Genomic DNA, 12817 nt, shown 5'->3' with positions numbered 1-12817 from the left:
AGCTTTCAAAGGTTCTGCTCAAAGCCAAAAACTTTCTGAATCTCGACTATAAACTTCAAGAGTTAGGTATGTTTAGTAGCTTCCAGAAATTTGCTTTGAAGTTTTCAGAACTGTCTTCAGAGCTTTTAAAGCTTAATATAAAAGCTTTCGACATTTGAGCTTCGTTCAGAAGCTTTCTGAGCTTATTTCAGCAGCTTTACAAACTATGTCCAGAAGCTTTGCGGACTTCACCCAAAAGAACTTTTCTGAGCTTCGTTCAGAAGCTTTGTTAGCTTGTTAGAAACGATCTGAGCTTCGTTTGGAAGCATTCTTAACTTCGTTCATAAGGGTTTGTTCAAAAGCTTTCAAAACTCTGCAGAAATATTGCGGATTCCATTCACAATATCCAGAAATTTTCTGAGTTTCGTTCAGAAACCTGACCTTCATTCGGAAGCTTTCTGAGCTTTGTTCAACAAAAGCTTCGTAAGCTTTTTTCAGAAGCATTCTTAGTTCAAAAGCTTTCGTTCAGAAGCTCTCGGAGCTTTGTTTCGATGTTTTCTGACATTTAGAAGCTCAGAGCTTCATCTAAACGCTTTCTGGACTTCGTTAAGAAGTTCTGGACTTTCTGGGGTTCGTTCATAAGCTCTCAGAGCTTCGTTCAGAAGCTTTCTGAACTTCGTTCAGAAGCATTCTGAGCTTTGTTCAGAAGCTTTCCAAACTCTGTCCAGAAGTTTTACGGACTTCACTCCAGAAGCATTCTGAGCTTCGTTCAGATTCATTCTGAGCTTCGTTCAGATTCATTCTGAGCTTCGTCCAGAAGCTTTCCGAGCTTCGTCCAGAAGCTTTCCGAGCTTCGTCCAGAAGCTTTCCGAGCTTCGTCCAGAAGCTTTCCGAGCTTCGTCCAGAAGCTTTCCGAGCTTCGTCCAGAAGCTTTCCGAGCTTCGTCCAGAAGCTTTCCGAGCTTCGTCCAGAAGCTTTCCGAGCTTCGTCCAGAAGCTTTCCGAGCTTCGTCCAGAAGCTTTCCGAGCTTCGTCCAGAAGCTTTCCGAGCTTCGTCCAGAAGCTTTCTGAGCTTCGTCCAGAAGCTTCCCGAGCTTCGTCCAGGAGCTTTCCGAGCTTCGTCCAGAAGCTTTCCGAGCTTCACCCAGAAGCTTTCCGAGCTTCGTCCAGAAGCTTTCCGAGCTTCGTCCAGAAGCTTTCCGAGCTTCAACCAGAAGCTTTCCGAGCTTCGTCCAGAAGCTTTCCGAGCTTCGTCCAGAAGCTTTCCAGGCTTCGTCCAGAAGCTTTCCAGGCTTCGTCCAGAAGCTTTCCAGGCTTCGTCCAGAAGCTTTCCAGGCTTCGTCCAGAAGTTTTCCAGGCTTCGTCCAGAAGCTTTCCAGGCTTCGTCCAGAAGCTTTCCAGGCTTCGTCCAGAAGCTTTCCAGGCTTCGTCCAGAAGCTTTCCAGGCTTCGTCCAGAAGCTTTCCAGGCTTCGTCCAGAAGCTTTCCAGGCTTCGTCCAGAAGCTTTCCAGGCTTCGTCCAGAAGCTTTCCAGGCTTCGTCCAGAAGCTTTCCAGGCTTCGTCCAGAAGCTTTCCAGGCTTCGTCCAGAAGCTTTCCAGGCTTCGCCCAGAAGCTTTCCAGGCTTCGCCCAGAAGCTTTCCAGGCTTCGTCCAGAAGCTTTCCAGGCTTCGTCCAGAAGCTTTCCAGGCTTCGTCCAGAAGCTTTCCAGGCTTCGTCCAGAAGCTTTCCAGGCTTCGTCCAGAAGCTTTCCAGGCTTCGTCCAGAAGCTTTCCAGGCTTCGTCCAGAAGCTTTCCAGGCTTCGTCCAGAAGCTTTCCAGGCTTCGTCCAGAAGCTTTCCAGGCTTCGTCCAGAAGCTTTCCAGGCTTCGTCCAGAAGCTTTCCAGGCTTCGTCCAGAAGCTTTCCAGGCTTCGTCCAGAAGCTTTCCAGGCTTCGTCCAGAAGCTTTCCAGGCTTCGTCCAGAAGCTTTCCAGGCTTCGTCCAGAAGCTTTCCAGGCTTCGTCCAGAAGCTTTCCAGGCTTCGTCCAGAAGCTTTCCAGGCTTCGTCCAGAAGCTTTCCAGGCTTCGTCCAGAAGCTTTCCAGGCTTCGTCCAGAAGCTTTCCAGGCTTCGTCCAGAAGCTTTCCAGGCTTCGTCCAGAAGCTTTCCAGGCTTCGTCCAGAAGCTTTCCAGGCTTCGTCCAGAAGCTTTCCAGGCTTCGTCCAGAAGCTTTCCAGGCTTCGTCCAGAAGCTTTCCAGGCTTCGTCCAGAAGCTTTCCAGGCTTCGTCCAGAAGCTTTCCAGGCTTCGTCCAGAAGCTTTCCAGGCTTCGTCCAGAAGCTTTCCAGGCTTCGTCCAGAAGCTTTCCAGGCTTCGTCCAGAAGCTTTCCAGGCTTCGTCCAGAAGCTTTCCAGGCTTCGTCCAGAAGCTTTCCAGGCTTCGTCCAGAAGCTTTCCAGGCTTCGTCCAGAAGCTTTCCAGGCTTCGTCCAGAAGCTTTCCAGGCTTCGTCCAGAAGCTTTCCAGGCTTCGTCCAGAAGCTTTCCAGGCTTCGTCCAGAAGCTTTCCAGGCTTCGTCCAGAAGCTTTCCAGGCTTCGTCCAGAAGCTTTCCAGGCTTCGTCCAGAAGCTTTCCAGGCTTCGTCCAGAAGCTTTCCAGGCTTCGTCCAGAAGCTTTCCAGGCTTCGTCCAGAAGCTTTCCAGGCTTCGTCCAGAAGCTTTCCAGGCTTCGTCCAGAAGCTTTCCAGGCTTCGTCCAGAAGCTTTCCAGGCTTCGTCCAGAAGCTTTCCAGGCTTCGTCCAGAAGCTTTCCAGGCTTCGTCCAGAAGCTTTCCAGGCTTCGTCCAGAAGCTTTCCAGGCTTCGTCCAGAAGCTTTCCAGGCTTCGTCCAGAAGCTTTCCAGGCTTCGTCCAGAAGCTTTCCAGGCTTCGTCCAGAAGCTTTCCAGGCTTCGTCCAGAAGCTTTCCAGGCTTCGTCCAGAAGCTTTCCAGGCTTCGTCCAGAAGCTTTCCAGGCTTCGTCCAGAAGCTTTCCAGGCTTCGTCCAGAAGCTTTCCAGGCTTCGTCCAGAAGCTTTCCAGGCTTCGTCCAGAAGCTTTCCAGGCTTCGTCCAGAAGCTTTCCAGGCTTCGTCCAGAAGCTTTCCAGGCTTCGTCCAGAAGCTTTCCAGGCTTCGTCCAGAAGCTTTCCAGGCTTCGTCCAGAAGCTTTCCAGGCTTCGTCCAGAAGCTTTCCAGGCTTCGTCCAGAAGCTTTCCAGGCTTCGTCCAGAAGCTTTCCAGGCTTCGTCCAGAAGCTTTCCAGGCTTCGTCCAGAAGCTTTCCAGGCTTCGTCCAGAAGCTTTCTGAGCTTCGTCCAGAAGCTTTCCGAGCTTCGTCCAGAAGCTTTCCAGGCTTCGTCCAGAAGCTTTCAGAGCTTCGTCCAGAACCTTTCCGAGCTTCGTCCAGAAGCTTTCCGAGCTTCGTCCAGAAGCTTTCAGAGCTTCGTCCAGAAGCTTTCCGAGCTTCGTCCAGAAGCTTTCCGAGCTTCATCCAGAAGCTTTCCGAGCTTCGTCCAGAAGCTTTCCGAGCTTCGTCCAGAAGCTTTCCGAGCTTCGTCCAGAAGCTTTCCGAGCTTCGTCCAGAAGCTTTCTGAGCTTCGTCCAGAAGCTTTCCGAGCTTCGTCCAGAAGCTTTCCAGGCTTCGTCCAGAAGCTTTCCAGGCTTCGTCCAGAAGCTTTCCAGGCTTCGTCCAGAAGCTTTCCAGGCTTCGTCCAGAAGCTTTCCAGGCTTCGTCCAGAACCTTTCAGAGCTTCGTCCAGAACCTTTCCGAGCTTCGTCCAGAAGCTTTCCGAGCTTCGTCCAGAAGCTTTCCGAGCTTCGTCCAGAAGCTTTCCGAGCTTCGTCCAGAAGCTTTCCGAGCTTCGTCCAGAAGCTTTCCGAGCTTCGTCCAGAAGCTTTCCGAGCTTCGTCCAGAAGCTTTCCGAGCTTCGTCCAGAAGCTTTCCGAGCTTCGTCCAGAAGCTTTCCGAGCTTCGTCCAGAAGCTTTCCAGGCTTCGTCCAGAAGCTTTCCAGGCTTCGTCCAGAAGCTTTCCAGGCTTCGTCCAGAAGCTTTCCAGGCTTCGTCCAGAAGCTTTCCAGGCTTCGTCCAGAAGCTTTCCAGGCTTCGTCCAGAAGCTTTCCAGGCTTCGTCCAGAAGCTTTCTGAGCTTCGTCCAGAAGCTTTCCGAGCTTCGTCCAGAAGCTTTCCAGGCTTCGTCCAGAAGCTTTCCAGGCTTCGTCCAGAACCTTTCAGAGCTTCGTCCAGAACCTTTCCGAGCTTCGTCCAGAAGCTTTCCGAGCTTCGTCCAGAAGCTTTCAGAGCTTCGTCCAGAAGCTTTCCGAGCTTCGTCCAGCAGCTTTCCGAGCTTCATCCAGAAGCTTTCCGAGCTTCGTCCAGAAGCTTTCCGAGCTTCGTCCAGAAGCTTTCTGAGCTTCGTCCAGAAGCTTTCCGAGCTTCGTCCAGAAGCTTTCCAGGCTTCGTCCAGAAGCTTTCCAGGCTTCGTCCAGAACCTTTCAGAGCTTCGTCCAGAACCTTTGCGAGCTTCGTCCAGAAGCTTTCCGAGCTTCGTCCAGAAGCTTTCCGAGCTTCGTCCAGAAGCTTTCCGAGCTTCGTCCAGAAGCTTTCCGAGCTTCGTCCAGAAGCTTTCCGAGCTTCGTCCAGAAGCTTTCCGAGCTTCGTCCAGAAGCTTTCCGAGCTTCGTCCAGAAGCTTTCCGAGCTTCGTCCAGAAGCTTTCCGAGCTTCGTCCAGAAGCTTTCCGAGCTTCGTCCAGAAGCTTTCCGAGCTTCGTCCAGAAGCTTTCCGAGCTTCGTCCAGAAGCTTTCCGAGCTTCGTCCAGAAGCTTTCCGAGCTTCGTCCAGAAGCTTTCTGAGCTTCGTCCAGAAGCTTCCCGAGCTTCGTCCAGGAGCTTTCCGAGCTTCGTCCAGAAGCTTTCCGAGCTTCACCCAGAAGCTTTCCGAGCTTCGTCCAGAAGCTTTCCGAGCTTCAACCAGAAGCTTTCCGAGCTTCGTCCAGAAGCTTTCCGAGCTTCGTCCAGAAGCTTTCCAGGCTTCGTCCAGAAGCTTTCCAGGCTTCGTCCAGAAGCTTTCCAGGCTTCGTCCAGAAGCTTTCCAGGCTTCGTCCAGAAGCTTTCTGAGCTTCGTCCAGAAGCTTTCCGAGCTTCGTCCAGAAGCTTTCCAGGCTTCGTCCAGAAGCTTTCCAGGCTTCGTCCAGAACCTTTCAGAGCTTCGTCCAGAACCTTTCCGAGCTTCGTCCAGAAGCTTTCAGAGCTTCGTCCAGAAGCTTTCCGAGCTTCGTCCAGCAGCTTTCCGAGCTTCATCCAGAAGCTTTCCGAGCTTCGTCCAGAAGCTTTCCGAGCTTCGTCCAGAAGCTTTCTGAGCTTCGTCCAGAAGCTTTCCGAGCTTCGTCCAGAAGCTTTCCAGGCTTCGTCCAGAAGCTTTCCAGGCTTCGTCCAGAACCTTTCAGAGCTTCGTCCAGAACCTTTGCGAGCTTCGTCCAGAAGCTTTCCGAGCTTCGTCCAGAAGCTTTCCGAGCTTCGTCCAGAAGCTTTCCGAGCTTCGTCCAGAAGCTTTCCGAGCTTCGTCCAGAAGCTTTCCGAGCTTCGTCCAGAAGCTTTCCGAGCTTCGTCCAGAAGCTTTCCGAGCTTCGTCCAGAAGCTTTCCGAGCTTCGTCCAGAAGCTTTCCGAGCTTCGTCCAGAAGCTTTCCGAGCTTCGTCCAGAAGCTTTCCGAGCTTCGTCCAGAAGCTTTCCGAGCTTCGTCCAGAAGCTTTCCGAGCTTCGTCCAGAAGCTTTCTGAGCTTCGTCCAGAAGCTTCCCGAGCTTCGTCCAGGAGCTTTCCGAGCTTCGTCCAGAAGCTTTCCGAGCTTCACCCAGAAGCTTTCCGAGCTTCGTCCAGAAGCTTTCCGAGCTTCGTCCAGAAGCTTTCCGAGCTTCAACCAGAAGCTTTCCGAGCTTCGTCCAGAAGCTTTCCGAGCTTCGTCCAGAAGCTTTCCAGGCTTCGTCCAGAAGCTTTCCAGGCTTCGTCCAGAAGCTTTCCAGGCTTCGTCCAGAAGCTTTCCAGGCTTCGTCCAGAAGCTTTCCAGGCTTCGTCCAGAAGCTTTCCAGGCTTCGTCCAGAAGTTTTCCAGGCTTCGTCCAGAAGCTTTCCAGGCTTCGTCCAGAAGCTTTCCAGGCTTCGTCCAGAAGCTTTCCAGGCTTCGTCCAGAAGCTTTCCAGGCTTCGTCCAGAAGCTTTCCAGGCTTCGTCCAGAAGCTTTCCAGGCTTCGTCCAGAAGCTTTCCAGGCTTCGTCCAGAAGCTTTCCAGGCTTCGTCCAGAAGCTTTCCAGGCTTCGTCCAGAAGCTTTCCAGGCTTCGTCCAGAAGCTTTCCAGGCTTCGTCCAGAAGCTTTCCAGGCTTCGTCCAGAAGCTTTCCAGGCTTCGTCCAGAAGCTTTCCAGGCTTCGTCCAGAAGCTTTCCAGGCTTCGTCCAGAAGCTTTCCAGGCTTCGCCCAGAAGCTTTCCAGGCTTCGTCCAGAAGCTTTCCAGGCTTCGTCCAGAAGCTTTCCAGGCTTCGCCCAGAAGCTTTCCAGGCTTCGTCCAGAAGCTTTCCAGGCTTCGTCCAGAAGCTTTCCAGGCTTCGTCCAGAAGCTTTCCAGGCTTCGTCCAGAAGCTTTCCAGGCTTCGTCCAGAAGCTTTCCAGGCTTCGTCCAGAAGCTTTCCAGGCTTCGTCCAGAAGCTTTCCAGGCTTCGTCCAGAAGCTTTCCAGGCTTCGTCCAGAAGCTTTCCAGGCTTCGTCCAGAAGCTTTCCAGGCTTCGTCCAGAAGCTTTCCAGGCTTCGTCCAGAAGCTTTCCAGGCTTCGTCCAGAAGCTTTCCAGGCTTCGTCCAGAAGCTTTCCAGGCTTCGTCCAGAAGCTTTCCAGGCTTCGTCCAGAAGCTTTCCAGGCTTCGTCCAGAAGCTTTCCAGGCTTCGTCCAGAAGCTTTCCAGGCTTCGTCCAGAAGCTTTCCAGGCTTCGTCCAGAAGCTTTCCAGGCTTCGTCCAGAAGCTTTCCAGGCTTCGTCCAGAAGCTTTCCAGGCTTCGTCCAGAAGCTTTCCAGGCTTCGTCCAGAAGCTTTCCAGGCTTCGTCCAGAAGCTTTCCAGGCTTCGTCCAGAAGCTTTCCAGGCTTCGTCCAGAAGCTTTCCAGGCTTCGTCCAGAAGCTTTCCAGGCTTCGTCCAGAAGCTTTCCAGGCTTCGTCCAGAAGCTTTCCAGGCTTCGTCCAGAAGCTTTCCAGGCTTCGTCCAGAAGCTTTCCAGGCTTCGTCCAGAAGCTTTCCAGGCTTCGTCCAGAAGCTTTCCAGGCTTCGTCCAGAAGCTTTCCAGGCTTCGTCCAGAAGCTTTCCAGGCTTCGTCCAGAAGCTTTCCAGGCTTCGTCCAGAAGCTTTCCAGGCTTCGTCCAGAAGCTTTCCAGGCTTCGTCCAGAAGCTTTCCAGGCTTCGTCCAGAAGCTTTCCAGGCTTCGTCCAGAAGCTTTCCAGGCTTCGTCCAGAAGCTTTCCAGGCTTCGTCCAGAAGCTTTCCAGGCTTCGTCCAGAAGCTTTCCAGGCTTCGTCCAGAAGCTTTCCAGGCTTCGTCCAGAAGCTTTCCAGGCTTCGTCCAGAAGCTTTCCAGGCTTCGTCCAGAAGCTTTCCAGGCTTCGTCCAGAAGCTTTCCAGGCTTCGTCCAGAAGCTTTCCAGGCTTCGTCCAGAAGCTTTCCAGGCTTCGTCCAGAAGCTTTCCAGGCTTCGTCCAGAAGCTTTCCAGGCTTCGTCCAGAAGCTTTCCAGGCTTCGTCCAGAAGCTTTCCAGGCTTCGTCCAGAAGCTTTCCAGGCTTCGTCCAGAAGCTTTCCAGGCTTCGTCCAGAAGCTTTCCAGGCTTCGTCCAGAAGCTTTCCAGGCTTCGTCCAGAAGCTTTCCAGGCTTCGTCCAGAAGCTTTCCAGGCTTCGTCCAGAAGCTTTCCAGGCTTCGTCCAGAAGCTTTCCAGGCTTCGTCCAGAAGCTTTCCAGGCTTCGTCCAGAAGCTTTCCAGGCTTCGTCCAGAAGCTTTCCAGGCTTCGTCCAGAAGCTTTCCAGGCTTCGTCCAGAAGCTTTCCAGGCTTCGTCCAGAAGCTTTCCAGGCTTCGTCCAGAAGCTTTCCAGGCTTCGTCCAGAAGCTTTCCAGGCTTCGTCCAGAAGCTTTCCAGGCTTCGTCCAGAAGCTTTCCAGGCTTCGTCCAGAAGCTTTCCAGGCTTCGTCCAGAAGCTTTCCAGGCTTCGTCCAGAAGCTTTCCAGGCTTCGTCCAGAAGCTTTCCAGGCTTCGTCCAGAAGCTTTCCAGGCTTCGTCCAGAAGCTTTCCAGGCTTCGTCCAGAAGCTTTCCAGGCTTCGTCCAGAAGCTTTCCAGGCTTCGTCCAGAAGCTTTCCAGGCTTCGTCCAGAAGCTTTCCAGGCTTCGTCCAGAAGCTTTCCAGGCTTCGTCCAGAAGCTTTCCAGGCTTCGTCCAGAAGCTTTCTGAGCTTCGTCCAGAAGCTTTCCGAGCTTCGTCCAGAAGCTTTCCAGGCTTCGTCCAGAAGCTTTCCAGGCTTCGTCCAGAACCTTTCAGAGCTTCGTCCAGAACCTTTCCGAGCTTCGTCCAGAAGCTTTCCGAGCTTCGTCCAGAAGCTTTCAGAGCTTCGTCCAGAAGCTTTCCGAGCTTCGTCCAGAAGCTTTCCGAGCTTCATCCAGAAGCTTTCCGAGCTTCGTCCAGAAGCTTTCCGAGCTTCGTCCAGATGCTTTCCGAGCTTCGTCCAGAAGCTTTCCGAGCTTCGTCCAGAACCTTTCAGAGCTTCGTCCAGAACCTTTGCGAGCTTCGTCCAGAAGCTTTCCGAGCTTCGTCCAGAAGCTTTCCGAGCTTCGTCCAGAAGCTTTCCGAGCTTCGTCCAGAAGCTTTCCGAGCTTCGTCCAGAAGCTTTCCGAGCTTCGTCCAGAAGCTTTCCGAGCTTCGTCCAGAAGCTTTCCGAGCTTCGTCCAGAAGCTTTCCGAGCTTCGTCCAGAAGCTTTCCGAGCTTCGTCCAGAAGCTTTCCGAGCTTCGTCCAGAAGCTTTCCGAGCTTCGTCCAGAAGCTTTCCGAGCTTCGTCCAGAAGCTTTCCGAGCTTCGTCCAGAAGCTTTCCGAGCTTCGTCCAGAAGCTTTCCGAGCTTCGTCCAGAAGCTTTCCGAGCTTCGTCCAGAAGCTTTCCGAGCTTCGTCCAGAAGCTTTCCGAGCTTCGTCCAGAAGCTTTCCGAGCTTCGTCCAGAAGCTTTCCGAGCTTCGTCCAGAAGCTTTCCGAGCTTCGTCCAGAAGCTTTCCGAGCTTCGTCCAGAAGCTTTCCGAGCTTCGTCCAGAAGCTTTCCGAGCTTCGTCCAGAAGCTAAACGAGCTTCATCTAGAAACTTTCTTAGCTTCGTACACAAGCTTTCCGAGCTTTGCGACAAGAAATGATGATCAGTTATGTTTCTGAACATCCTTATTATCTCTTATTTTTCAATTGCAGGTTTCGCTACCCTTCTACATGTATCGGATCAGGGTGTTCCATTTATCATTCTGTCGAACGGATCGTCGTTTACCTACAGCAAAAAGCTGGAAAGCTGGCTCATAACTAACTCAATGGATCCGATAATGCGCCATGGTCTGATGACCACCAAAGTGGGCGCTGTGGCGCGCAACTTGAAAGCATTCCCACTGACCACGGTGCAGTCATTTTCCAACTTCCAACCCCTGAACGCCAGGAGCTTCTTGGATAAGTAAGTTCGCTGTCAATCAATCGGTAGTTTATCCATCAAAACTTATTCTATTGTTTCTTTTTCAGTCCTAACGTAGCCTGGCAGTTTGAGGCCATGCTGGTATTCGTGGAGAACCAGATCAAAATAGCCGAAACGATCAATTCCCCGACTGAAATGAAACACTGGTACCTAATGCTGGGCTACCAGCTAGCCCAGCACGGTACCGAAACGAAAATCCGCCAAGTCCTAGACGGTCTGCTCGGATCTCCGTTCCACTCTGGGTCCGATTCGTCCATTCTGGGAATTCCCAAGCACACGTTGCTGGAGGAAATCCTATCGCAGCTCAGGCTGCAACCCAAGTGGCAGCGAATCTACATGGAGTACTCGGACCAGCTCAAACGGAGACCCCAAAGTCAGTCCAGCATCGACGATGTGGTAATGAAACCGCTTGGCGACGGTCAGATCGAGAAGCTGAAGCCCCTGTAAGTACCTTGAGATTTCTCTGATTTACACTAAAAAAGAAGGGTATCGAACCATTATAAGACCTGTCGGAAAGGGGGTTATTTACGCTAAAACAGTCCGACAGCCTATCGCATGCTATTTCGTGGATTTTTGCGTAAACTTTCATAAAACAGGTTTACAAACAATTAGCATTGCTGAACTTTGGAAAACTATTCATGGAATCGGTAGACAAAATATGATGCAGTATCATACCGTCCGAGACCATAATGTCCCAGAGGTCTTTATTATACATTTTTGCGTAACATAACGTTCAAAAATGTAGATGTCTTGCAAACTCCTATGAAAGAAGGCACATAGGGTTTTATGATACATCCAAGCCGGAAAATATGTTGCATATAAACTTGCCGAAAGGACCACAACATTTATGAATCGGCTATTGTTGTACACAAAAAAAAAAACCCTAAGTAATAGTGCCTTTCTCGTTCCTGAAAATATCCTTTTTACAAAATTCAAGTGACATGTGGATGACCTTGATATAGCAAAGCAAAGATAACCGTACACATCATAGTTGCTACTCCGTGATTGACCACAACAATCGAAGTTGCACAGAGAATAATGAATGGTGCTTGAGACTAGCTACACACTCTAAATGTGCACGATTCAATAGTTCAATATTTGAAAGTCAATAACGCCGACGGCCACGTCCTTACGGTCATCGAGAAGGGAAGAAATGTTACTTCGGCAGCCGTTGTTACTAGATTCCGTGGAATCCACAGCACCCCCACAATTGTCTCGGGAAGGTGTATTTGTTAGTAGGGCAGGGTAAGGCGTGGACCTTGGAGCCACCTTTGGTAGGTGATTTGATCCACAAGTTAACGATCTACCCACGAAAATTGTCGCGTGATTCTTATCCCGAGTTCCGCATTTGCAGCATGCTGCCCACCGTATCCTTCCGGCTGTGGCCACCTTCTGGATGCTGGGTTCGCCGTAGAGTGCAGCGAGCTCGTGCTTTATCCTTGTCCTGCACACCGCAGAATGTCGTCCTTGGTACGTATCGCTAGAAAACTGCGAGTGCTTGCAGGTCCTCCTCGATCATGGTCCATGTCTCGTGTCCGTAGAGGACCATCGGTCTTATTAGCGTTGTGTACATGGTGCATTTGGTGCGTGGGTGAATCTTTTTAGATCGCAGCTTCTTTTGGAGCCCGTAGAAGGCCCGACTTTCGCTGATGATGCGCCTCGGAATTTCTCGACTCACGTTGTTGTCAGCCGTCAGTAAGGATCCGAGGTAGACGAATTCCTCCACAACCTCGAAGTTATACCCAGACGGATTCGGTCGTGTTCGGTTCCGCCTGCCAGCATGTACCTACTTTGTTTTAAACGCATTCACCAACAGTTCAACCTTTGCTGCTTCGCATTTGAGGTGAGTGTACAGTTCTGCCACCGTTCCAAATGTTCAGGTGATAATGTCCATGTCGTCCGCAAAGCACACAAATTGACCGGATTTTGTAAAAATCATTCCCCGGCTGTTGGCCCGGCTCGTCGCATCACACCTTCCATAGCGATGTTGAAGAGTAGGCATGAGAGTCCGTCACCTTGTCGCAGTGCTCGGCGAAATTTGAATGAACTGAATAGTTCACCCAAAACACTTACGCAGTTTTGCACACCGTCCATCGTTGCTTTAATCAGTCTGGTCAGCTTCCCAGGAAAGCCGTTTTCGTCCATGATTTTCCATAGCGCTGCGCGGTCGATACTGTCGTATGCCACTTTGAAGTCGATGAACAGGTGATGCTTTTGGACCTGGTATTCAGGATATTTCTGGAGGATTTGTCGTGAGGTGAAAATCTGGTCCGTTGTCGACCGGCCGTTGATGAAGCCGGCTTAATAACTTTCCACGAACTCATTCGTTTTAAGTAGCAGACGACGGAAGATGATATGGGATATCACTTTGTAGGCGGCATTCAGAAGTGTGATCGCTCGGAAGTTCTCACATTCCAAATAGTCGCCTTTGAATACGGCAGATTTCCTCTTCCTTCCACTTTTCCGGTAGCTGTTCAGTTTCCCAAATCCTGACTACTAACCGGTGCAAACTGATTACAAACTTTTCTAGGCCCATCTTGATGAGTCACTTTGTTGAGCTGGTGGATAGCATCCTTAACTTCCCTCAGCGCACATAGGCGTAAATGGATCAACTTCCTGAGCATAAGTAAAAACATTTTTTTTTTCAATTTTCCAAAGCCTAATATTTTTCGAAGATGAATGAAGCATTACCTCATCATGTGGCAATCAATAAAACACTTTGGGATGTATATTTTTTTATGAACAAATGTCTGAATTTGATGATTTTTCTACTGTTTTTTTTTTCATTTGTATCATAACTCATCGAAAGCACTTCAATTATCTAAAAAACGACAGTTTGAAAAAATAATTGAGAATAGAAACTCCTGATTAGGGTGTATCATTTAAAATAAAAACTGCACCTAGTTTCATTTAATTGGCTCTCTTACAGAAGAGTTTTCGAAATCATGTTTTTTTTATCAATTTTTAACCATTTTCAGTATTGAAAAAGTTTTCATATTCTGCAGCATTCCGCGATCTGGACAAAATTACAATAAAATATAATACATATATGTATTATCCTTTGTGAATCGCAAGAGAACGGGTACCAAAAAGTACCGGACGAGAAAATAGAT

At 50.5% G+C, this 12817-nt stretch overlaps 1 protein-coding gene across 2 annotated transcripts in view; it reads left to right on the top strand.

Annotated features, from left to right (window-relative positions):
* LOC115262165 (protein HIRA homolog) overlaps window positions 1-12817 on the top strand; it is a 150884-nt gene that overhangs the window by 2511 nt on the left and 135556 nt on the right. The window contains exons 4-5 of one of the 2 annotated variants that reach the window (XM_029864394.2): window positions 9437-9686; window positions 9752-10147. In XM_029864394.2, coding sequence (XP_029720254.2) covers window positions 9437-9686; window positions 9752-10147 — 646 coding nt within the window. Of the gene's footprint in view, window positions 1-9436; window positions 9687-9751; window positions 10214-12817 lie in introns of those variants that run through there. The other variant, XM_029864395.2, reaches the window with a different exon arrangement.

Source organism: Aedes albopictus, chromosome 2 (assembly GCF_035046485.1).
Source record: "Aedes albopictus strain Foshan chromosome 2, AalbF5, whole genome shotgun sequence".
NCBI lineage: Eukaryota > Metazoa > Arthropoda > Insecta > Diptera > Culicidae > Aedes > Aedes albopictus.
Note: the sequence above shows the minus strand (reverse complement) of the source record. Positions and strands in the feature narration are given on the sequence as shown.